Source organism: Bubalus bubalis, chromosome 6, assembly GCF_019923935.1.
Source record: "Bubalus bubalis isolate 160015118507 breed Murrah chromosome 6, NDDB_SH_1, whole genome shotgun sequence".
NCBI classification, from domain to species: domain Eukaryota; kingdom Metazoa; phylum Chordata; class Mammalia; order Artiodactyla; family Bovidae; genus Bubalus; species Bubalus bubalis.
This window is the reverse complement of record NC_059162.1, coordinates 116,470,284-116,495,435: the sequence shown is the minus strand read 5'-3', so window position 1 is coordinate 116,495,435 and position 25,152 is coordinate 116,470,284. Positions and strand designations below refer to the sequence as shown.

Sequence of the window (25,152 nt, the reverse complement as noted above, 5' to 3'; positions counted from 1 at the left end):
GATTTAATTTCAAATGCAGAGCTGAACAGCAGCTGGAGATGACTAAGGTCTCAAGAGAAGCCATTCCAGGAAACGGGTTTTCTCTTCTGCAATCCTCATCAGTTGATTCAGCAGCCCAGAGCCAGCTCAGCTAAGCCCACAGACACCCCGCAGCCAGCACTTGGTGGGCTCTCTGTTTCTCACGGGGGCAGAAGGAAACCCACCAGCGGTCAGAGCCTAGGGCGACAGATGGAAAAGCAGCTGCAGGACCACTGCTGGTTAGAGCATCGGGAGTAGACCTCATTCTGCCCATAAAGCTGGGGCGGCTGGGAGAGATGAACTGACCTTTACGGACTGAGACGGGAATGCAGTACATTTTTTCCAGGCTATTATATTAAATCCACAGTGATATTTTATCAGCTACTTAAATTTAATTAAAAAGAACTATTTAATTATCTAGACTTGAACATGAATCAAATTAGAAAACAAACAAAATTGGTTAAGATTCCCTTACCATCTGAGGACATTTTAGCCGCTTTGTTTGAACAGTTCTACAATGGAACCCCATGCTTTGGAGAGGCCAGTGGCCCCTAGTCCCTGGCCAGGGCAGGCAGGGAGGACATACCAGCATCTGCCCTGGAGCCGACAGCACCGTGTGTCATGTGGCAGGAGTGGAACGGGACGATCATGCACTTCCTTTTGAAGCATCTTCTAAGGCATTCTCTTCTCTTATGTTAAATCTGAACTAGTCTCTGCCTAATGCTTATCACTAGAAAGAAAAACCTCACATTTAAAAGGGTAGAAAGTTATTTACGTGTGCATCGTGGTATCTAGTTTTTCCAACCACAGCAAATGTGAAACTTTCTGCTTCGTGTTTATTATCTTGGACCCTAACAATATGTCTTTAAATACATTTCTGAATATCTGGGTGGTTAATCTGGAGGTTCTTCAAGGTGCCTTTATGGGGAAAAGGAAGGTAGCCCCAGATGGTGCTTGGCAGAGCCTCATGGGACCTCGTTCTGGGAGGAGGTTACCTGTGAGGGCACAGTCCCATCTTTCCTTTCTGGATTGCTCTATTCCAATGTATGAGCTGCTGAACAGACTTTTTTTCCTTTTAACAGATAGGCACTTAAAAATTGAAGTATACTGTTGATTTACATGTTGTGTTTCAGGTATATAGCAAAGTGATTCAGTTATACATACATGTTCTTTTTCAGATTCATTTCCATTATGTTATTACAAAATACTGAATATAGTTCCCTGTGCATGCATGCTCACTCAGTCATGTCTGACTCTTAGAGCAAGCCGGTAGACTGTAGTCCACCTGGTTCCACTGTCCAAGGGATTTTCCAGGCAAGAATACTGGAGTGGGTTGCCATTTTCTACTAAAATAGTTCCCTGTGCTATACAGTAAATCCTTTATCTATTTTATATGTAGTGGTGTGTATCTGTTCATCTTAAAAGTCCTAATTTGTGCTTTTCTTCCTTGGTAACCATAAGTTTGTTTTCTATGTCTGTGAGTCTGTTTTGTAAATAAGTTCATTTGTATCATTTTTTAAGATTCCACATATAAGTGATATCATATGTTATTCATCTTTCTCTGCCTGACTTACTTAATATGATAATCTTCAGGTCCATTCATGTTGCTGCAGATGACACGATTTCATTCTTTTTTATGACCGAGTAATATTCCATTGGGCATAAATACCACATCTTTATCCATTTATCTGTCTATGGACACTAAAAGTCTACAGATAATAAATGCTGGAGAGGATGTGGAGAAAGGGGAAGCCTCCTACACTGTTGGGAATATAAATTGCTGCGGCCACTATGGAGAACAGCATGGAGTTTCCTTAAAAAACTAAGAATAAGTCTACCATATGATCCAGCAATTCCATTCCTGGTGTATATCTGGAAAAGACAAAAACTCTAAATTGAAAAGATGCACATACCCCAGTGTTCATAGCAGCGCTGTTTCCAGTGGCTAAGACGTGAACAGACATTGTTTTACATGACATTACCAGGAAGATCCAGAGGTCTTGAATCTGATACTCAGTGTCTGACAAGGACACCAGTAAGTGGCAGTGAGCCCAGGCTGACACTCAGGATCAGAAGAGTTAAGTTTTGCTATCACAGGACATACCTTCAGAGCCTGGGTCAAGGAGATGATTGCTTACAGATGTGTATGCGTGGCTAAGATTTTCTTCTGTAGCACAATTTCATGGAATAGAAATGTGAGATTCAAATTGTAAAATAAATGGTAAAAAGAAGCTTTTGATGCATTTATTTGGAGGGGGTCTTCTTACAGTTGTTCTAAATTGCTTGCTTTTGAAGGTTCCCCCAAAGCTCTTTCAGTAGCAATAATATGTTAGATTCCCATGTCCTCCCTCCCTAACTGGAGGATCTAATAAACCCTCTTTTAGCTTCCTCTCTGGGACAAGAATTTTCCCCAAGATTCAGAGAAGAAAGAGAAGAAGGACAAGAAAAAGAGAGAACTAGGGTGCTGCAAGCTGGAGACCCCTGGGGTTTAGAGAAATGTGACTTTTCATCTCACAGCAGATGGCAGGGCTCTCTGGCTGTGGTCTTCCACTATTCCTGCAGCTCCCACATAAAATGGGACAGTCAGGAGTTAACAGAGTGCTAGAACTTGATAGGAGGACCAGCCTGGTTTTAAAAAGCAGTGCTTGGAGAAGACTAAATAAATGACTTCAAATTGGGAGCTCTGGATACATTTAAGTCTTTGTTGGAAAATGATTTCCTTGTGTGCATGTGTGTGTCTCTTTCTTAAAAAAGATTTCCAGACATGGAAAATGAAAAAGCTTTTGAGTAGACTTAATGAAAATTAATTTCATGAAATTGCAAAATAGCTTGGGAATGTCATTGGAGTCTGAATGCAATTTTGAGTTGAAGGGCCATGGAGGGTAATCTTCATAATGAGAGGTGTCTTTATAAGTTTCAAGTGGACAGCTATGAAAAGCAAAAAGGCATCTCAAATTCTTTTTAGAATGAGACCAGTAAAAAAAAAAGAAAAAAAGACTTACTAATGCTCAATAGAAAGAGAAGAATTGAATGAAGTCCTATGATTGGATCTATTGCCTTTAGGACATAGAATCTATGGTACAAAGCTGCATAACACCCCATCCAACCCAAGGGTCTCAGGCAGCCAATTCTGACTTTTTCATATTTGAAAGAACAGCAGCAGACAAATGAATTCTGTTGATACAGAATCTGTGGTTTGCCACCACCAAAGAAATTAGGTCTGTTCCCACCCCCGCCAAAGACAAGACATGGGGAGTTTCCTTGAGATTGGGGCCAAGTCTGGCACAGCCTCTTGGCATTTCCTGCCTTTGGTTTGGAAACGCAAACCTTCCTTAGGATTCTGGTTCAATCTTGTTTTTAAGTGGCAGTGGACAAAACACTTAGTCTCACCTGGGTTCAGTTTCCCAGCTATAAAATGAAGGAAAACACAGCCATTGGGCTGTGGGAGGAGGGCATGGGATCCCACCTCTGAGACAGGGGCTTAGCAAATATGACTTGTGCCCTCCTGCCTCTGTTTCTTGGGCGTGGGAGGGAGGGTTAAAGAAGGACAATGAAGGGCAGGGAGTGGCTGCCTTGTTCCTCCTTATTAAAATGGGCAAGCTGGGTGATCATTTGGGGAGATGATGTTTGACATGTTTTAATAATCTAAATGAAAAAAAAAAAAGTCTCCAAGATGGGTTGCCAAGAACTTCAGTTTTAAAAAGTGGGATGCCAAGACATGATAAACATTAGGAGAGATTTAACTGCAAACAAAAACATGAACAAATATTCAACAGCTGGGCTGGGCATGCTTGAGCCACATGACTGGCTCCTAAGCACTGCAGCAGGATGAGTGTGGGGGAGCTGAAGGCATTCTTCCCACCTGGGAATTCAGCTCAGCCCAACATGTGAGCTCATTAATCATCCATGGAGCCTGGAATCCTTACCGTCCAGCAGACGTATCTTCTGTCTTTTGCTGTCCGGGCTGGAAGAGCATCTGCCCCCTGCCCTCTCCTCTCCTCCCCCTCGTGTCTTCCCCTCTCTTTCCCTTTCTTCAACATCTGGGTAGATTTTAGGGAAGGCAACTGAACCACACTGTATATATTTTTCATTTCTTTGTGTCCCAATGAGAAGCACTTCATTTAGAAGTCTCCTCGACTAGAGATTAAGAGCTCTGAGATAAAAATCTTTACATATATTTTTCAATCAATTTAAAGCTCATTTTCCCTAGAGAATAAAGTAAGTAGTAATTAATGCCTCAGAAGATTCCCTGGTGGCTCAGCGGTAATAATCTGCCTGCCAGTACAGGAGATGCGGATTCAATCCCTGGGAAGATTCCCTGGGGAAGAAAATGGCAACCCACTCCAGTATTCTTGCTGGGATAATCCCAGGGACAGAGGAGCCTGGCAGGCTACATATAGTCCAAGGGGTCTCAGAGAGTTGCACATGACTTAGCAACTAAACAACAACAACAAATCAGACTGGACAATTATTTTAGAACTTGTCCACAGAGACCCCACCCATTGTTTAAGATATGGCAGAATACATGGGTTCCACAAAGTTGGATCTGATCCTGCTGTAAGATATAGGTCCATGGAATTCTCCAGGCCAGAATACCAGAGTGGGTGGCCTTTCCCTTCTCCAGGGGACCTTCCCAACCCATGGATCGAACCTAGGTCTCCTGTATTGCAGACAGATTCTTTACCAGCTAAGCCACAAGGGAAGCCCAAGATATAGGTAGGGATGGTAAGAACAAGAAAAACCAGCAAAAACCACTCAATGCCCAGTTCACCCATGCTCTCTGTCGAGACTGTCTGCAGAGACGCCTGAAGCTGACCGCACCCCACACCCAGCAGTGGCTGAACAGGTCTTGTCTCATATCCTATTTTTTCTTCATGGATTACACTGTCCAGTGCTTTGCAATGAGGTCCTATACTATTTTCATGCCCTCATTCCAAAACAAAAATACTACTTAAAATCCTGCATCTTGAACTGGACCTCCCAGAAGAGTTGCATCAGATCTTTTTCTTGAAGCAGTGGTGCTTAAACTTCAGGGGGCATTAGAAGAGATGTGGCTAGAATCACAGGTGAGCATGGACCGTGCCCCCCGAGACCCCCACATACACAGGTATGATGTGGTGCACATTTGCAGGAGGTTCACAAATCCTTTGAAATCTATGGATCCATAATAAAAAAAAAAGATTCTTGACCTATTAGAATATTACAAGTTGTCTTCAAAAGCACAGGCTAGCACAGGCTAGAAAGAATCCAGTAAAATGTAAATAATGTAGGTGGACAATTTTCCCATAAAATAGTTTTCTAGTAGGATAACTGTTGCTGATAAATAAACCCAATGTTCAATTTTAATGGAAAGAACCAGGAATAGCAGATGTATGGGGTACTTTTACCTTGCTCTAAAGAAAGAAAGGTATGGCCGGATGGAAAGGTCTGGAAGATTCCCGGGGTAGAGGGCACTGGGGCAGTGCTGGGACAGTGGCTTGGTGGGTCATCCACAGTGAAGAAAGCAGAGCAACCAGCCATGCGTGGGTTTCTACACCGCCTGTGGGGATTGCCCTGAGCACCGAGCAGGACTTGATTACGACTTGGGGACCCTGTGAACAAAAGCTCCGGATGCTGGGGAAATCCCTTCTTATATCATACAGATCCCTGTCTAACACGTGTCAACTGTTTGAAGCCAAGAAGACTGGGCCATATTTCTGGAGTGTTACCATTATCCCCACTGGCTGTCACTTCACTGTGGAAAGAAATATGTTCTCTTGATGACTGGCCTTTTGATCATCTTCAGAACAACTTTTTCTTCTCACTCTTAATACATTTCCAAAAAACAGTTGTATTGATGGGAGGTTTTGTATTAGCCACTGGTGGTGTGTCTGCAAGCTCCTAGAATTTGAATCACAGGGTAAATGTGTCTTATCACAGGTGATACTTTTGGTCAACTTCCCTGGGACATCCAAAGCAACTGCAGGACTTGGAATCCATTCTCTTGTTTACGGTTTCGTCTTTTTCCATTCCACCAGTTTGGCAGGCTGGACTGGCCTGGGGCCCACACTCGGCTCTTGCTATTCCTCACAGCTGGCCCTGTTCCTCCCTCTGGGCCTGACCTCAGGAAAACCACGAGGCTGAGCCCACTTCATCCACAGCCTTGGGTGACAGCCTCAGCAAGGGGCTCTTTGCTCTCCTTGGCCCTCTGTGCTGTCTTGCTATGAGGCCCATCTAGACACCAGTACCCTGCCAAGGCCACGTCTCTAGCCAGACAGACTTTCTTCTGCTGTCATTAGTTCCATTGCTCTAGAATGCAAACATGAGAACCTGAGACCATCCTTAACATTGTCTTCATCAGCAGTAAGGGACAATGGGATTCCTGAATTATGTATACAATGGACAACCACCAATGGAATCGCCCAGTCCATGGCATGGCCATGGCAAGAGGAAAGTCAAGGTAGGAAGATCAAGCAGGTGCAAACGCTTAGGCCTTAGGTGGAGTGGATTTCATAGCTCTGATGACACTATTAACACTTGGGACAGAAATAACTTGTTCCAGGTCTCAGTGTTTATATCAGATTCTTTTTCACTTTCCTGAGATTCAAGTCCTCTTCCCCCAAACTTAACGTTTTGCTGGCAAACACTTCGTTTCTTCTTCCTTTCCAATTGTTTTCTAGTGCCAAGGAAATGTTATGTTATTTAATTATAGGGGCACATATATATGCTTTAAAAAGATGTGTAGTCATACTGTTTTCTTATTTTAGAGAAAACTTAGCTCTTAAAGATTGGTGGTGGTGGTTTGGTCGCTAAGTTGTGTCTGACTCTTGTGGTCCCGTGGACTGTAGCCCGCCAGATTCCTCTGTCCATGGGATTTTCCGGGTAAGAATACTGGAATGAGTTGCCATTTCCTTCTCCAGGGGATCCTCCCAATCCAGGGATCGCACTCGCGTCTCCTGCATTGGCAGGTGCAGTCTTCATCACTGAACCACCAGGGAAGCCCATCGTAAAGACCATCACATCCCAAAAAGGAGATGCCACATTTTTACCATTCCTGTTAAATTGGTGGCTACATTATAGGCGTACAATTCTGTTCAGTCGCTCAGTCCTGTCCGACTCTTTGCGACACCATGGACTGCAGCACGCCAGGCCTCCCTGTCCATCACCAACTCTCGGAGTTTACTCAAACTCATGTCCATTGAGTCGGTGATGCCATCCAACCATCTCATCCTCTGTCGTCCCCTTCTCCTCCCACCTTCAATCTTTTCTAGCATCAGGGTCTTTTCAAATGAGTTGGTTCTTTGCATCAGGTGGCCAAAGTATTGGAGTCTCAGGTTCAGCATCAGTTCTTCCAATGAATATTCAGGACTGATTTCCTTTAGGATTGACTGGTTGGATCTCCTTGCTGTCCAAGGGACTCTCAAGAGTCTTCTCCAACACCACAGCCCCAAAGCATCAATTCTTTGGCACTCAGCCTTCTTATGGTCCAACTCTCACATCCATACATGACTACTGGAAAAACCATAGCCTTGACTAGACAGACCTTTGTTGGCAAAGTAATGTCTTTGCTTTTTAATATGTTGTCTAAGTTGGTCATAGCTTTTCTTCCAAGGAGCAAGTGTCTTTTAATTTCATGGCCGAAGTCACCATCTGCAGTGATTTTGGAGTCCCCCAAAATAAAGTCTCTCACTGCTTCCACTATTTCCCCATCTATTTGCCATGAAATGATGGGACCGAAAACCATGATCTTAGTTTTCTGAATGTTGAGTTTTAAGCCAGCTTTTTCACTCTCCTCTTTCACTTTCATCAAGAGGCTCTTTAGTTCTTATTCACTTCCTGCCATAAGGGTGGTGTCATCTGCATATCTGAGGATATTTCTCCTGCAATCTTGAGTCCAGCTCGTGTTTATTCCAGACCAGCATTTCGCATGATATATTTTGCATATAAGTTAAATAAGCAGGGTAACAATATACAGGCTTGATGTACTCCTTTTCCAGTCTGTTGTTTCACGTCCAGTTCTGTTGCTTTTTGACCTGCATACAGATTTCTCAGGAGACAGGTAAGGTAGTCTGGTATTCCCACCTCTTTAAGAATTTTCCAAAGTTTGTTGTGATCCACACAGTCAAAGGCTTTGGTGTAGTCAATAAAGCAGATGTTTTTCTGGAACTCTCTTGCTTTTTCGATGATCCAACAGATGTTGGCAACTTGATCTCTGGTTCCTCTGCCTTTTCTATATCCAGCTTGAACATCTGGAAGTTCATGGTTCACTTATTGTTGAAGCCTGTATTGGAGAATTTTGAGCATTACTTTGCTAGCGTGTGGGATGAGTGCAATTGTGTGGCAGTTTGAGCATTCTTTGGCATTACCTTTCTTTGGGATTGGAATGAACACTGACCTTTTCCAGTCCTGTGGCCACTGCTGAGTTTTTCTAAATTTGCTGTCGTATCGAGGGCAGCACTTTCACAGCGTCCTCTTTTAAGATTTGAAATAGTTCACCTGGCATTCCATCACCTCCACTAGCTTTGTTTGCAGTGATGCTTCCTAAGGCCCACTTGACTTCACATTCCAGGATGTCTGGCTCTAGGTGAGTGATCACACCATCGTGATTATCTGGGTCAGGAAGATCTTTTTTGTATAGTTCTTCTGTATATTCTTGCCACTTCTTCTTAATATCTTCTGCTTCTGTTAGGTCCATACCATTTCTGTCCTTTATTGAGCCCATCTTTGCATGAAATAGTCCCTTAGTATCTCTAATTTTCTTGAAGAGATCTCTAGTCTTTCCCATTCTGTTGTTTTCCTCTGTTTCTTTGCACTGATCACTGAGGAAGGCTTTCTTATCTCTCCTTGCTATTCTTTGGAATTCAGCATTCAAATGGGTATATCTTTCCTTTTCTCTTTTGCCTTTAGCTTCTCTTCTTTTCTCAAGCTATTTGTAAGGCCTCCTCAGACAACCAACCATTTTGCCTTTTTGCATTTCTTTTCTTGGGGATGGTCTTGATCACCGCCTCCTGTACAGTGTCATAAACCTCCGCCCATAGTTCTCAGGCGCTCTCTCTATCAGATCTAATCCCTTGCATCTGTTTGTCACTTCCACTGTATAATTGTAAGGGATTTGATTTAGGTCATACCTGAATGGTCTAGTGGTTTTCCCTACTTTCTTCAATTTAAGTCTGAATTTGGCATTAAGGAGTTCATGATCTGAGCCACAGTCAGCTCCCAGTCTTTTATTTAAGGCTGAATAATATTTCTTTATATATACATGCCACATTTCTCTATTCATTCATCTACTGATGGGCATGTATTTTATTCTATTTCTACCCTGTGACTAGGTGGTACAGTGGTAAAGAATCCACCTGCCAGTGCAGGAGATGCAAGAGATATAGGTTCGAATCCTGGGTTGGGAATATCCCCTGGAGGAGGAAATGGCAACCCATTTCCAGTATTCTTGCCTGGGAAATTCCATGGACAAAGGAGCCTGGCGGGCTACAGACCAGAGGATCTCAAAGAGTCAAATATGACTGAGTACGCACACATGGCTGTTTCCATCTGCTGGCTATTGTAAATAGCGCTGTGTTAAACTTGGGTGTGAACATATCTCTTCAAAACCTTATTTTCAGTTATTTTGGATACATATTCTGAGTACAGAAGTAGGACTTATGGGTTATATGGTAACTGTACTTTTAACTTTTTGAGGAACCTCCATATAATTTTCTATAGTGGCTGCAACATTTTGCGTTCACACTGACAGTGCCTAAGAGTTCCAGTATTTCTACATTCTCATCAACACTTGTTTACTATCCTTTTTATAGTGGCCACCACAATGGGTGTGAGATAATATCTCACTGTAGTTTTGATTTTCATTTCTCTGATGCTGAGTATTTTTTCACATTCTCATTGGCCATTTGTATGTCTTCTTTGGAGAAATGTCTATTCAAGTCCTTTATTTTTAAATCAGAGTTTGTTGTTATTATTATAAAGTTGTGGGTGCTCTTTGTGTATTCTTGATGTGAACCCCTTATCAGTTATATGGTTTGCAAACATCTTCTCCCATTCTGTAGGTTGCCTATTCACTCTGTTGATTGTTTCCTTTGCTATGTAAAAGTTTTAAAGTTTGATATAGTACCATATGGTCTTCTCTCATTTGGGCTTTCCTGGTGGCTCAGTGGTTAAGAATCACCTGTAGTGTAGGAGATGTGGGTTTGATCCCTGGGTCAGGAAGATCCCCTGGAGAAGGAAATGGCAACCCACTCCAGTGCTCTTGCCTGGGAAATCCCATGGACAGAGGAGCCTGGTGGGCTACAGTCCAGGGGCTGCAAAGAGCCAGTCATGATTTGGTGACTAAACAACAGTACAGAACCATTTGTCCATCCTTGCTCTTGCTGTCTGTGCTTGTGGTATCATATGGAGAAAATCATTACCAAATTCAACTGTATGAAGATTTTTCTCCTATATTTTCTTCTAAAAGTTTAATAGTCTCAGGTCTTACATTTAGATTTTTAATCCACTTTGAGTTAGTTCTTTGTAAGTGGTGTGAAGTAAGGATCCAGCTTCCTTTTTTGTTGTTGTTGCATGTGGATATACAGTTTTCCCAGCATCATGTGTTGAAGACACTGTCCCAGGCTCCTCCCCTCCCCTCCAGGCTGCTCCATGGCCTTGGGCAGGGTTCCCTGTGCTGTGCAGTGGGTCCCTGTTGGTTGTTTATTTTGAGCATAGCCATGTGCACCTGTCCATCCCCAACTCCTTTATAAGAGTTTTGGTTTGGTTGGTATTTGTTTGCAGTTTGAACATATCTACTTGGAAGAATGAAAACAACAACAACAACAACAATAATTTTGATTGGCACACCCCTCCGCTCTAATGCCACTACCCAAGCCTCTGACCAGGGAACCCCTGACAAGTCTGGGTAGGGGTAAGAAGAGTCATTGACTCACATGCACAGATGCAGCAAGGACCAGCTCCAGAATCTGTGGGCTCGGTGCAAAGTGAAGGTGAAGGGTCTTTGCCCTGAAGTTATTAAGACTTTTAAGCAACACCAAACCATTACACCGAGCATGGGTTCCTGTGAGACTGCACAGGTCAGATATCCATGACCTAAGAAAGAGTCAGGGGAAACCAGAGCCTTGGATCAAGGGGAAGAGAAAAGAGGTGACGTCTTGAAAGGGGACCTAAGTGGAGAAGACCTAGGACTGTTCTTTGAAGGGCCATAAGGAAAAGCTTGGCCCCTCGAGCTGAGCTCACTGGAGACTGGAGGGTGATGAAGCTGACTTGAAGGTGTCTTGTGGGTGGGGGTGCTGTCAGGTGTGGGGTGGGAAGAAGGTGGTGTTTGCTTGAAGGGAAAAGGGAGGGTGTCACAGGCTATACTGGGCCCAGCCAGACATGAGCCTGGCTGGCTGGATGGCAAGTTTGCAGGAAGACCACGCTATGTGGCTGTCAGTCCTCAGGACCGGCTTCAGTCTTGCTAATTCAGTATCTCTGGACATGCTCCACTCTGCGACTAGAACTGGGCACACAGCAGGTTTTTATCGGAGGAAAAGTGGTAAATAGTAATGGAGAATAAAGGCAAGATTTGAAATGGTCCCAGCTACTGTGGTTGTGTTTTTGCGCACACTGGGATTCGAACAAAGCCCATTCTCTCCATGAAGTGGAGCTTCCCGGTGGGATTCCTGTAGACGTGACTGACAGGCTGGGCATCACCAACCTCCCCTTTGTGCCTCTGGGTGCCCTTCCTCCCCACCCTTTGTCATTCTGCCATATGCTTCATGAGACGCTATGGTTACCTGCCTTAACTTGAGAGAAAAAAAGGTTGAACTGCAGAGTTTTTTAGCTATGACCAAAGTCCTACAGTCACTAGATTCAGAGACTCCATGTCTCTGTTTAGCTGAAACTATTTTTCATCCAAGGGATAAATCCTTGATTCACTCGTTAGTAACTGGAGAGTCAAAACCTGATGGCTCTCATCTCCCGTTTTCTCTCGTAGGTTCTCACGTGGTGCTTAGACACGATCAAAATGAGGAGGCATCGGCATGTGCCCTTAGTGGCCGTTCTCTGCCTCTTTTTCTCAGGCTTCTCCTTCACTCGTGGTCAACAAGAGCCAGGTAAGACCCAGAATCACCTCTTAATTTTATTAAGAAGGACAGTGTTCTCTGTTTTAGATCTTAGACATCATGAGCTGGAGAGACAGCTTAGATAGGCTTGAAAAGAGAGCCAAGCCATTGATTATAGGGTGTTCATTTATTTTACAGACTTTCTCATCTCCTCTTTATCCAAGTGCGAGAGAGAGACTTTTTTTAACTGAAACTTGGGTTTGCTGTCTTGGCAGTGGGTTGCAAGTGGTTTGTTTTTACATTGGGTGTGAGCAGAAAGTTTGTATCGAAAATACTTTACCATCGGAAGAGCTTTCCCACATTTCTGGCACTGGTTAGTGTCCCAGCACATAAATCCTGGAGAAGACAATGATTAGAGTAAAAATTAAATTCTCTGAAAAAAAAAATACAAGAATAAATACTAGTCTTTCTCTCTCACTCTGGACACAGAAAGACATTTTTTATTTAGAATCATCAAATCTTTAAAAAATTAGTTTCCTGAAACTGTGTAAAAATAGATCCTACCTAATCTTATTAAGAACTTGCAGAGTTTTGGAAAAATGAGGAATGGTGTATTTATTATAAGCTTGGAAGGTTTGACTTGGGTCCCTCTCCTTGTCTTGATGGGGTTATTCCTCCACATCTGGTAGTTCTTAGCAGGGAGGTGAGGACCACCCCCAATGCCAGGGGAACGTGGGTTGGGGCATCAGGTCAGCCCCAGGTAAGTAGAGTCCAGGAGTCTGCTGTGCCCAGCCAGCCTGGCCCAGGACAGGAGGGTACTCCCTAGCCACTCACAGCCTGGAACCTGGAGCCTCCTGCTCCTACTTTTGAGAGATCTGGATTCATCTTTGAAAGGGGTGAATACTGTTCAACATCTCAGAGGGCTTAGATGGCTCTGAAACAAGACTTCTTCACTTAAGATGTATTCATGACATTTACTTTTCTTGCAAATTACCCAAAGCATGGGAGACTAGTTCAGGTAAAAAGTAGTATGTTTCAGTATTCCATGTTGCCAAGGCCCCAGACTGAAGAATGAACTTCTAAGGTGATGTTTGGTTATCTGGAGTAGGATATCCTTCCTGTCTGATCAGGTGGGTCTTGGGGTTCAAACTGCCACAAAGAATCATCTAGAGGTAAAGGACACCCCAGGGAATGTTTGTCCCCATTCTGGAACCTGCTACTGGTTCATGTGTGGCAGTCACCATATATGGAACTTGGGCCAATGACTGGGCACCAGCAGCTGCTGAGTCCATGTGTCCAGGTCCCTGTGTCTCAGGTAAGTCAGTGTCCCCACCTGCCTCACACGTGAGGCGTAAATTATTCAGTCACAGCACCGTAGAAACTGAGTGAGCTGAGGAAGGCTTTGCACTGATGGGAGGTCATTTCTTGAACAGGAGAAACATCTAAACCAATGTCTTCTTTTAAAGATGTCAAAAATGGTGCCGCTGCCGATATAATATTTCTAGTGGATTCCTCTTGGAGCATTGGCAAGGAACATTTCCAACTTGTTCGAGAGTTTCTATATGATGTTATAGAATCTTTAGCGGTGGGAGACAATGATTTCCGTTTTGCTCTGGTCCAGTTCAACGGCAACCCACATACCGAGTTCCTGTTCAATACGTATCGTTCTAAACAAGAAGTCCTCTCCCATGTTTCCAACATGTCTTATATTGGGGGCAGCAATCAGACTGGAAAAGGATTAGCATACGTAATGCAGAACCACCTCACTGAGGCTGCCGGAAGCCGGGCCAGTGACGGAGTCCCTCAGGTTATCGTAGTGTTAACCCATGGACACTCGGAGGACGGCCTTGCTCTGCCCTCAGCGGAACTTAAGTCTGCTGATGTTAACGTGTTTGCAATTGGAGTTGAGGATGCAGATGAAGGAGCCTTAAAAGAAATAGCAAGTGAACCGCTCAATATGCATGTTTTCAACCTAGAGAATTTTACCTCACTTCATGACATAGTAGGAAACTTAGTGGCCTGTGTGCATTCATCCATGACTCCAGAAAGGGCTGGAGGCACAGAGATCCCCAAAGACATCACAGGTAATGGCAACGCCACCAACCTGCTGCCTGCCTCGCTCTTCTGGAGATAAGCTTGGCAACTGCTGGCATTAAGGCAATCCTCTCGCTAAAAGGCGGTGGGGTGGATTAGGGAAGAGATGCCTGTTCACAGGCCTAAAAACAAAGGTTTGAATATTCTCTGTCGTCCCCTTCCAAAATAGAGCATTCACTCCCTCCAAGATGAGTTTTGCCTTTGAAACAGTTAATATTCCAACTCCAAAAAATACACATCCTGATATTATGATCCCACAGGCAGTGCTTCTTGGACAAAAAGCCTCAGTGTGTCTGGGCAGGACTTTGACAAAAGTCCCTCCATTTGTTCCTGGGAAAGAGTCCATTTCCTTTAAAGAAAGCTCAGGGTCTGAAAGAGCTCAAGTGAGAGGGGAAGCGGGCATCCACTTCTGGGTCCAGTGAAGCAACACACAGAGCTCCTCTCTTTGACGCTACGGAATTTATTTCAAAGACTTGATGAACTCAGAATTGTGAGAAGCCTTAGAGATTTGTTGTTTAGTTGCTCAGTTGTGTCCGACTCTTTGCGACCCCGTGGATTGCAGCATGCCAGGCTTTCCTGTCCTTCATCATCTCCTGGTGTTTGCTCAAACTCATGTCCATTGAGTCTGTGATGCCATCCAACCATCTCATCCTCTGTTGTCCCCTTTGCCTCCTGCCCTCAATCTTTCCCAGCATCAGGGTCTTTTCCAGTGAGTTGGCTCTTGGAAGCCTTAGAGATGATCCAGTCCCAATCTATTTTGTAGGAACTGAGTCCAGGAGCTGAAGTCACTTGTGTGTTGGCTCTGGATGGGGTTTTCTCACTTCTCCTCCACACTGTCACCATCGTTGTTCCCACAGAGATGCTTCTGATTCCAGTGGTTCTCGTCAGTGTCCTGATGATGCAAGGACTTTGGATGTGTGTTCATGTCCAGTGACATGCAGAGAAATAATTGTCTGGCAAGTTACTTAACCAGTCACCCCCATTAGTTTTCTTGCCAGTGACTCATAGGGAAGGAATTCCATGTAAATTTCACATGTGTTGCACCACTGCCATTTTGACCAATACCCAAGGCTAGGTTTCCTCATCAGCAACAGGCAGGGTTGGAGGGAATTCTAGGAGAATGGGCAGAAAGTTAGGCTGGAACCAAGGGCCCCTTACTGAGATGAGCTCCAGAAGGAGAGATGTGCATCCCCCAGGATGAAGGGAAAGGAGAAGAAAGGGGTTGTGTAGCTGATATTGAAGTGGAAAGGGAAGAAGCTGGGAAAGTTCAGCTTGAGCTGGCATCAGTCATTTCAATAAGAGATGACAAAGCGGGAGACACAGTGGTATTTGGGAGTGTAGAGTAAGCTGAGCTAATTTCGTCCCAGAAGTTGTGCATAAGATGGTTTCCCCAGTGGTTACCTGTGATGTCAGCTTTGACAGGGGTGGAAGGACTCATGGCACTACCAGTGGGTCTACTTCTAAGAGAGGAGTGAGGGACAGTCTGGATAATTTGCATTAAACCTGAAGATCATTCCCTACTTCAAATGATGTGTCTCACCTCTGCGTCGTTGACACTTGTGTTAATTCTGCCAGATTATAGGGAAAGGAGGTGGGACTCCGCGAGCACCCCAAACCAAACACTGCAGGTTACAAGGAGATTACAAGATGGCAAGTCTAATGACCTTCTGCATTCGCTACAATGTCCTCAGCATCAGTAATTCACTAATCATTGCATTTCTGAATACAACTCATCCACATCAAAATCAATGAAGAGGATTAGGAGCGAAATGGAACATCTTCTCTTTATTGATGTTTTGGCCAATTCAGGAAAATGGATGGATGAGTTTGCCTTTATGTTTTACCATTATATAAATGGATAAACAATTAGATTACCACATTAATGCAAAATAAGCCTATCAACATAGTCTCTTTCCACACAGATGACAAAACCTTTGTTTTTATGCCAAGAAAGCATCTCTGTCTTCTAGTGCCCAAGCCACTAGCAGCTCCAGGGTGGAATATTAATCCATTTATATTGTCTTTCTAATTAACTTCACTCTGCAATTTCTCTTGTATCATGTTCCACTGTGTGTTCCACGGCAGGAAAAAAAATTCCTTTCTTAAAGTTTCTGGAAAAGGTAGTCAGGAAGCCATTATGGAGATAGCTAATAAGTTAGGGCCATTTCTTTCCATTTTCTATCCACTAGGTAACTTTCCCCCACCAACATACATATGATCATCACTGTTCTTAATGAACTCTACTCAAGCAAGCCCTGAAAGTTGTGCCTTTAAAAATCCCTTTTATAAATGGACATAAGATAAAAAAGCTTATACTATAACAAAAGCTAAAAAGGTGACCTACATTCAGTGAGGACGAGTTTTCTTTTCTTTATAAAACAAAGATTTAAAAAACTAGCAAAACCTATCTGCGATTTTGTGTTTGCATAGGAAATACAAATATGATCTTTTATATTTTTTCTTGAAAAAAGGAGCATCCCACTAGCTAAAGAAGGCATTGTGTCCACACCAGTGTGCTCAGGAAAAGTGTTTCCAACAATGTTGAAAGCACCTTCAATTTTTCCATGGATGTTTTGAAACTTTTCCATAGAAAATGCCACTGAGGGTGTGATACTAATACATGAGCCATAAAAGCAGAAAACCAGACAGTTTCATATGTTAAATGTTAGAGAGATCTGACTCCTCTTAGAGTTAATACTGGTCCCTGGTGTGCCTTGCTGTACACAAGAACCCGTGAACGTGTGTCTGTCTGAGGCTTCAGCTCTCCTGGATAACAGCATGCCCTGTGTGTGTCCCACCGTGTGCCTAAGAGAACAACGTTGTTTTTTCAGTGATGACAAATTATCCAACATTTTTCTATGACCTGCTGCTGTTCAGCTTTTTAGAAGACAACGCTCAAGGGTTTCCCCTCAGTGTTTGTTTATCTTATTTATTCCATTGTGAACTGCAATCAAAAAGGAAGTAACAAATTAATAAGGAACGAGTCATCCTGCAATTTAGGGGTCATTTTTCTTTTATTGATCTTAGGCTCAGAGTTAGTCCTTCCTGAAAAGGTCTTGCTTTGGTCATTAAGGGGTAAATCTTGCTTTGCCCCTCAGGGTTATGGGCTTAGGTCTGGGCAGTGTTGAATTTTGTGGTCTGGTTTGCGGAGCCTGGAGCTCCTGGGACCAAGTGAGGGGTTGCTATAGCCTGCAGTGTAATTCACACGCTGGAGCCACATCCGCCCAAAGGCCCCTCGGGAACCTTGTGGTTCCACCGAAGAGTAAAATGCTCTGGAATTCTTAGCAAAGGCTAAGTGAATATCTTATACGATCTTACAAGATATTTCCACACTAGTATCTTTCCCTATGCAAGGAATTCCTCTGCAAAATTGTTGTTAGGGGTTTCATGCCTGTAAGCAGAGAAAAAAGACCAGTTCTCATTCCAGTAATCCTAATGCCAGCCATTCCTGGTTCAGTTTACCCAAGCAGAAAGCTTGGACAAGAACATCTCATGAGACAAGAGTTGCATTCTGTTTCCACTTGGAAATAAAAGGAATTTTGTTAGTACCAGGAAGAATTAATTTTACATATAAAATGTTCACTGTCATTACAAATATCAGAATGAATGAGTTTACATATAATACAATTATACTCCAAATATAGCTTCCTAAAATCCAAACTATAAATACTGTCTATGCTTACATAAAATCTCTGCCTATTCCTAACACACACTTAAGTTATTAAAAAAACACTTGCTACAATAATTTTGCTTTTCCTATGGTTTAAATCAGGCTGATTTAAACGTTCCAGCTGAGGCTTTGAAATATTCCACCCAGGTTGGTAGTTTATTGATTGCAATTCCTTGCTCAGTGCTTCTGTGAAACCCCCATTCTCAGTCACAGAATGGACGTTTCATGTTTGCCATCGTGAGGAGAAAAGAGGTCTTGGTCAGCCTTTTTATGTCCATTTGTCCAAGCCCAGAGCTAACTCTGATTCTGGGTTGCCTAGATACCCATGGTCCTGTCAGGCGCTTGGTCTAGGATGTCATAAAAATAAGGTTGGATAATTATGTCATGACTGGTTTCATATCACTCTGCTTAACATTGTTCTGCATTTTGTGATTGAATAGAGAGGCAAAGGCAAAAATAAACGAAGAAAACATTCATCCCAACCCCAGGTCTGCATTTGAGTTTTACACAATGAAAACATCATTTGAGAAAAAAATTAACCCAAAACGTATCGAGTATTTTTGAATAAAAACTGGGGATGTAGTTCTTTTCATATTTCCAAAGTGGAAGGTTCATAGCCATTTTGGTTTCTAAAGAAAAGCAAAGCATAAACAATGGTTGCTCGAGGAATCAAGTATTTGACATACTGGGACAATGAGTCATCGAAGCCTAAATCTGAGATTCTGTTTTGTGCTGTGGATTTGGACAAAGAAAATTCTTGTGATCATTTGAGGATTATAACAGAAATGTCCTGAAATTCGAAATCATCTTTCGACCTTTGTTACTGTAGTCCTTTATTTTCTCCTGTAGGTCAGGTAAGACACAGTTCTGTGCATCTATGGTTCCCTCCAAGTTCAGTAGAAAATTTCAGAATATACCCAAGACTTCTCCCAGAAAAGTAAACATGATCTTTTGAAATTTAACTACAAAGATGGTGCAGAGGAAACTTTGCTATTAAATAAATGCCCCGACTGAACACCATCATTTCTGTTAAGAAGCTGCCTCTTATCCATTCAGAATGCAGAACTAAAAGAGAATTTCACGTTCCTTAATCAACATGTGTTTGTTTGTCCATATTTCGTGTTTCTTATTGGTTTCTCAAGAAACATGTCAGAACACCGAACGATGCATGTGATCACTTGTTCTAATGCTTTCACATTTTTTGCATTTCTCTCTTTTAAAGCACAAGACTCTGCTGACATTATTTTCCTTATTGATGGATCAAACAACACCGGAAGTGTCAATTTCGCAGTCATTCTCGACTTCCTTGTAAATCTCCTTGAGAGACTGTCAATTGGAACTCAGCAGATCCGAGTGGGGGTGGTGCAGTATAGCGATGAGCCCAGAACCATGTTCTCCTTGAACAGCTACTCCACCAAGGCTCAGGTTCTGGATGCAGTGAAGGCCCTGGGGTTCATTGGTGGAGAGCTGGCCAATGTTGGCCTTGCCCTGGATTTTGTGGTGGAGAATCACTTCACCCGGGCGGGGGGCAGCCGAGCGGAGGAAGGGGTTCCCCAGGTGTTGGTCCTCATAAGTGCTGGGCCTTCTAGTGATGAGATCCGAGACGGGGTTGTAGCACTGAAGCAGGCTAGTGTTTTTTCGTTTGGCCTCGGAGCCCAGGCCGCCTCCAAGGCAGAGCTTCAGCACATAGCTACCAATGACAACCTGGTGTTTACCGTCCCGGAATTCCGTAGCCTTGGGGACGTCCAGGAACAATTACTGCCGTACATTGTTGGCGTGGCCCAAAGGCACATTGTCTTGCAACCGCCAACCATTGTCACCCAAGGTACGTATGCTTTTCTCACCATCTGTGTGGTAGTGGGTGTTCTGTGTGTGGTTCTGTAGGAGTCAGGCTGGCGCCTTGCAGAATGATTCGCCTCGGGAGAACCTGTAAGTACCTATGGTCCAGTCCTTCCTAGATGAGCTAGTTCTTGGATGTGGTGTCTGGGATGGTTGCCGTGTTCCAAAAAACCCCCAAAGATCTGTGAGTGCATGGAAAGCTCTTGGTGGAACACAAGTTGTCAAGAAAGTGTGCTTTCATGGCTAATTCAACAAACCTGTTACTTTGAGGTTATTCAACACCATCATTCATTCATTCATTTCAGTTGCTCAGTTGTGTCCAACTCTTTGTGACCCCGTGGCAACATCATTATACCATCTCCTTATCAAGAGCTTCCCAGGTGGCTCAGTGGTAAAGAATCCATCTGTCCAGTGCAGGAGACAGGGGAAAGACAGGTTCAATCCCTGGGTCGGAAAGATCCCCAGGAGGAGGAAACGACAACCTTCTCCAGTAGTCTTGTTTATTTAAATGAAACAAGAATTCCATGGAGAATTCCATGGACAGAGGAGCCTGGTGGGCTCTAGTCCATGAGGTTGCAAAGTGTCAAATATGACTGAGCGACTGAGCACACACATGCAGGGGTGATCTACTCTTGCACTCGTCTGAAAAATGGATCTCAGTGGATCACTGCGATTACGAGAAAGTTACTGCAGGATAACAGGGTTGAGCGCTGAAAGTCAGCCTGTTAGACTGTGCTGGCTTCTGAGAACTGTCTCCCCAGAGTCACTTAGTGACGGGTAGCAGCAGTGGCCCTTCTGGAAGTAAGAAATAACAAAGCTCTTGCTTGGGGGTCTTTATGGAACTTTTTTTCCCCTCCTCTTGTTGGACTGAAGAGGAATTCTGTTGATGGAGAGATTCTACACTGAGATGGCGGGCCTTTGGCAAAAATGTCCGATTGGAGTCATGTAAAGAAACATAAAACTTGTCAAGTCATATAACAAAATACATTTCACAAATGTGGGAGGGGGGAGGTATATTTCAAAATTTAAGTAAGAACCCAGTGGCTCTTGATGCAGCGGCAGGTAAAAGTCTGATGGACTCAGGTGCACCAACTCCCACCACTGGTAACCTCACTCTCAGAGACTGTATTGCCAGAGGTATTAGGCATATTGTTGGGTGGGGTAAATTAAGATTTGGTGCAAAATTACATCCTGAAAATTCTCTTGATATTTCCAGACACCTGTCTGACTGAAATACAATATGTTAAGGTTTTTCCCTCGGCTGGCATGCTTTTGGAAACAAATGAACAACTTCCATAGGTTTTGTAAATACTCAGGAAGTGCATTGCAGCAGACTGGACCTTTGGTACTGGGTCTTACGTTACCCAGCTGTGTGATCCTGGGCAGGCCACACAGCCTCTCTGGGTTCCAGTTTTTTGAACTGATGACAAAGGATGAAAGTTTGCCCAAAGTTGCCCAAGAGTAGCCTTGAGTCACCCTAGATGGTTGCAGAGGAAGACAGCAGCAAGGAAGGGCTGCGGGGACTGGACATTCGAGGTGACTTTGCTTAGGAGCAAGAGAGAGATGACCACTTCCAGGAGAAGTTTCAGGTTCGTTCTTGTCCACGGCAATCCAGGCCCTCATGTCAGCTTTCCTTAGCTAACTCTCACTCCTCACTTACAAAAACATCTTTAGTCTCTGCAATTCATTTGTAAGTGTTCTACAAATATTCCTGGCGATCAGGTATGTGCCAAACACCATGCCAAGCGTTGGAGACCCCAGTGCTGGTGGACCAGACTGATGTGGCTGCTGGTTCGTTACAGTGAAATGGGGAGACAGATCACAAAAGATGAAAAAACTACTCCCAGAGTATGACAGAGGAGGACATTCAAGGGGGCTGTCTTGGAAAGAAGGAGGGAGAGAGCTGTAGGAGAGTGCCCAGGGAAGACTGATCAGAGAAACTGCAGAACAGAGCAGAAAAGAAGCAGAGGGAATAAGGTGCTAGGGGAGGTGGTCGGTCCTGCAACGAGAGGGAGCCTGGCCCCACCCAGAACTGTGGAGAGGAGGTGGGCTGGAGTTCCCTGATGCCTGGGCACCTGGAGAAACCTTTGGTTTAGGGAGTGAGCATCACTAGCTTGGCTGAGTCTTCCAGGGGCTTCTGTTTTCTCGCTGAAGCTCAGGGTACAGGAGCATCTGCTTTATTGGAGGTTGGGGTCCCTGAGTCACTGAAAAGAGTTGCCCAAGAGTAGCCTTGAGTCACCCTAGGTTGTTGCAGAGGAAGACAGCAGCAAGGAAGGGCTGCGGGGACTGGACATTTGAGGTGACTTTGCTTAGGAGCAAGACAGAGATGACCACTTCCAGTCCTGGCTTGTGAGGGCGGAAGGGGACTTGATGTCCTGCTGGATGTCAGTCAAAAGGGAGCTGAGGGCTACAGCCAACTGGTTACAGGACCTTCAGGGTCACCTCGGCAAGGGGGTTGTGCACCAGCCCCAGCAGAACCTTGTGAAAGAGGGGAGACAGAGCTGCTGGGGCCCTGACTCTCACAGCAGGAAGAGGAAGTCCCTTCCTGGAGCAGGGGGGAGGGGAGGAGATGGGATATAGTCAGCCCGGTGACTGGCAGGTGAAGGGATCTGCCTTTGTCTGCATCTGTTCACATGTTCATACATCTCAGTGAGGATAGGACACTCTGCATTTATGGTTTCAGCACCTGCACCTACAGGTTAGACGGGGCGTGTGTGACAGTGCGTGTGTTCAGGTGTGCTTAATGTCTGCGTGTGTCTAGAGGCACACACGTGGTTACCTGCACAGCCGAAATGTGGCTTTTATGTACCTGTGGAGAGAGGGAGAGGAAGGAGGCAAGGGATGTGGCTTCACGTGTCTGCAGCCTCCATTGAGAGTTGGAGGACTCGGGATACACTGTTCACACCACAACTTAATGCCAAAGCAGTGGTCCTCACATGCCTATCCCTGGATGCTTTGTGAATATGGTACCTTACATGTTTCTTTTAAAGAAGAGACCCTGGACCAATAATGTCAATGTAGTCAAACGTTAAGTAAACTAAGATGTTACATACCATCCATCTGACTGCATGGAGCAATGAGGCCTCCTCACATTCAGATAATCATCCAGTAAGCTGCAGACACACCTGCCTCGGCTTGCACCATTTACCATCTTACAAGTCTCAGAGGCCTCCTCCGGTTTCTGGATCAGGTGCTGAGGTCCGATACGAGCCTTGGTTCCCGAGATTCAGGCGAGTTGCCTGAGAGTTGATACAACAGGTGGAGACAAGTTCATAGTCACTTTGAGGCAGTGATCTTGTTGAAGCATTTTTGCTTTGTGATTTGTCTTTGAGTTATCATAACCTTAACACGTAATGTGGGAACTTCACAACACAGGTCTCTTAAATAAAAATACTTCTGGGCCACTTTCTAGTTTTGACACTGATTTCCTTTTGACATTGATTATGATGCCGAATAATTAGTGTTTTTCTCCTTGACTGCAAACATCAAGGCATAGACCAGAGAAATGAAGGGAATAGGGTGTTGGTGCTCTTTCGAGTTTTGTACTTGGTGATAGGTGTTTATGAAATCAAGGTTGTAAAACACAAGGCCCTCTGAGCAGACACGGATCACTTCTTTAATTACTTGAGCCATGGCTTCATTCTCACCTCTAAAGCCCCAGCAATGGATTTCTGGCAGAAAAGAGCTTTCTTTTTTAGTGACAACATACTAAATAAGTGGTGAATAAAACTACACTGATTTTTGAACAACTGTTTTGTAATGCTTTACATATTAAAAGATTATTATTTACATAAAATTATTTACATATTAAAAGATTATTATTTACAAAAATTATTATTTACATAATAAAGAGAAGGTAGGGGGGTTGGGGAGCCCCACCTGCCAGCAGTTGGGAAGGACACTAGCTGTTACTAATGTGTGAGTTAGGATAAATCCCTCAGGGGCTCCCATGTACTTGACATTGGCAAGAGCAACTGGAGCTCCCCTTGGGTGGAATTAGCTATGTAGAGGGTCATATTGAACGTGATGGGTCAGGCCATTCCACTTACCTTGTCACGTTGCTACCTACAGTCATTGAAGTCAACAAGAGGGACATAGTTTTCCTGGTGGATGGCTCTTCCAAACTGGGACTGACCAACTTCAATGCAATCCGCGACTTCATTGCCAAGGTCATCCAGAGGCTGGAGATCAGACAGGATCTTATCCAGGTGGCAGTGGCTCAGTATGCAGACACAGTGAGGCCAGAGTTTTATTTCAATACCTACCCCAGCAAGAGGGAGGTCATAAACGCCGTGCGGAAAATGAAGGCCTTGGATGGCTCAGCCTTGTACACGGGCTCCGCTCTGGATTTTGTTCGGAACAACCTGTTCACGGAGGCGGCCGGCTACCGGGCTGCCGAGGGGGTCCCTAAGCTTCTGGTGCTGGTTACAGGCGGTAAGTCCCTAGATGCGGTCAGCCAGCCCGCCCAGGAGCTGAAGAGGAGCGGCATCCTGGCCTTCGCCGTCGGGAACAAGGTGGCTGACCAGGCTGAACTGGAAGAGATCGCTTTCGATTCCTCCCTGGTGTTCACTGCCACCGAGTTCCGACCCGCCCCTTTGCAGGGCGTGCTGCCCGGCTTGCTCGGGCCTCTCAGGACCCTCACTGGAACCACTGAAGGTACGAGGATGGGGAACCCCACACGCGATCCGGGGTAGACACACACGTGATAGGGCGGTCTGCAGGGTGGGGGTGGGGAGTCAGACCCGTGATAGGGCTGTCTCCAGGCAGAGCCTTTGGGGAATAAGCAAATTTATTTTGTGTTAGACTAAGATCAGACTCTTAAATGATGGAAACTGAAGCCACCAACTAGATCTACTTTGAGTTTCATCATACCCTGACTTGACAAAGACAGGACTTAAAATGCCGTGTGCTACAACTGTGTGTCGTAAACTGTCATAAATAAGAACGTGGCACTTAAACTGTAGGACCAGGGGCCATCTGTCTTTGGCCAAAGCTTTTGGCCGAGGCGCTCACTTCTCAGTCCTGACCCCTCACGAGGTCCCAGAGTTCTGTCTGCACTGGTGACTGGTCCAGCCCCCGCTCTCCCAACCACCAAGCTGTAGCCTGGCTCCTCCCTTCCCAAACAGATGGTCCACTTCTAAATGGTCTGAAGCTGACCAGTGTAGAGCATTCACCCTTTCCTCTCTTGAGGGAGTTCCTTCAATGGGGAAGCACAGTAAGGGGATGAGTGTGCAGAGAAAAAGCAAGTGGTTCTCCAAACCCCTCTTTTATTATGGTGGTCAGTGAACAGTTTTTTTTAAGACACAATAGTGATCTATGAGCTTACAAATTGAATGAGTGCAGTTCACCGTCCTTAATGAAGATGGATATCACGGAAACAAGCTTCCCCGGCTCACGACCTTTACCACTGGAAGAATGTTCGATGCATGACCCACGGTGCATGAATGCATGCTCACTCATCAAGCACTCTGGTCTTCCAAAAGCCTCCCTCCCTCTCTCTCATTTCCT

The 25,152-nt window shown here is 44.5% G+C and overlaps 1 protein-coding gene across 11 annotated transcripts in view; it reads left to right on the top strand.

Annotated features, from left to right (window-relative positions):
* The window catches only part of COL6A3 (collagen type VI alpha 3 chain), a 90,141-nt gene that overhangs the window by 4,844 nt on the left and 60,145 nt on the right, over positions 1-25,152 (top strand). For 3 of the 11 annotated variants that reach the window (XM_044945338.2, XM_044945339.2, XM_044945337.2), the window contains exons 2-5: positions 11,975-12,092; positions 13,508-14,125; positions 19,028-19,630; positions 23,716-24,300. In XM_044945338.2, coding sequence (XP_044801273.2) covers positions 12,005-12,092; positions 13,508-14,125; positions 19,028-19,630; positions 23,716-24,300 — 1,894 coding nt within the window. In that variant the 5' untranslated portion in view covers positions 11,975-12,004. The remainder of the gene's footprint in view (positions 1-11,974; positions 12,093-13,507; positions 14,126-19,027; positions 19,631-23,715; positions 24,301-25,152) is intronic. The other 8 variants (XM_044945343.2, XM_044945344.2, XM_044945347.2 and 5 more) reach the window with 4 other exon arrangements.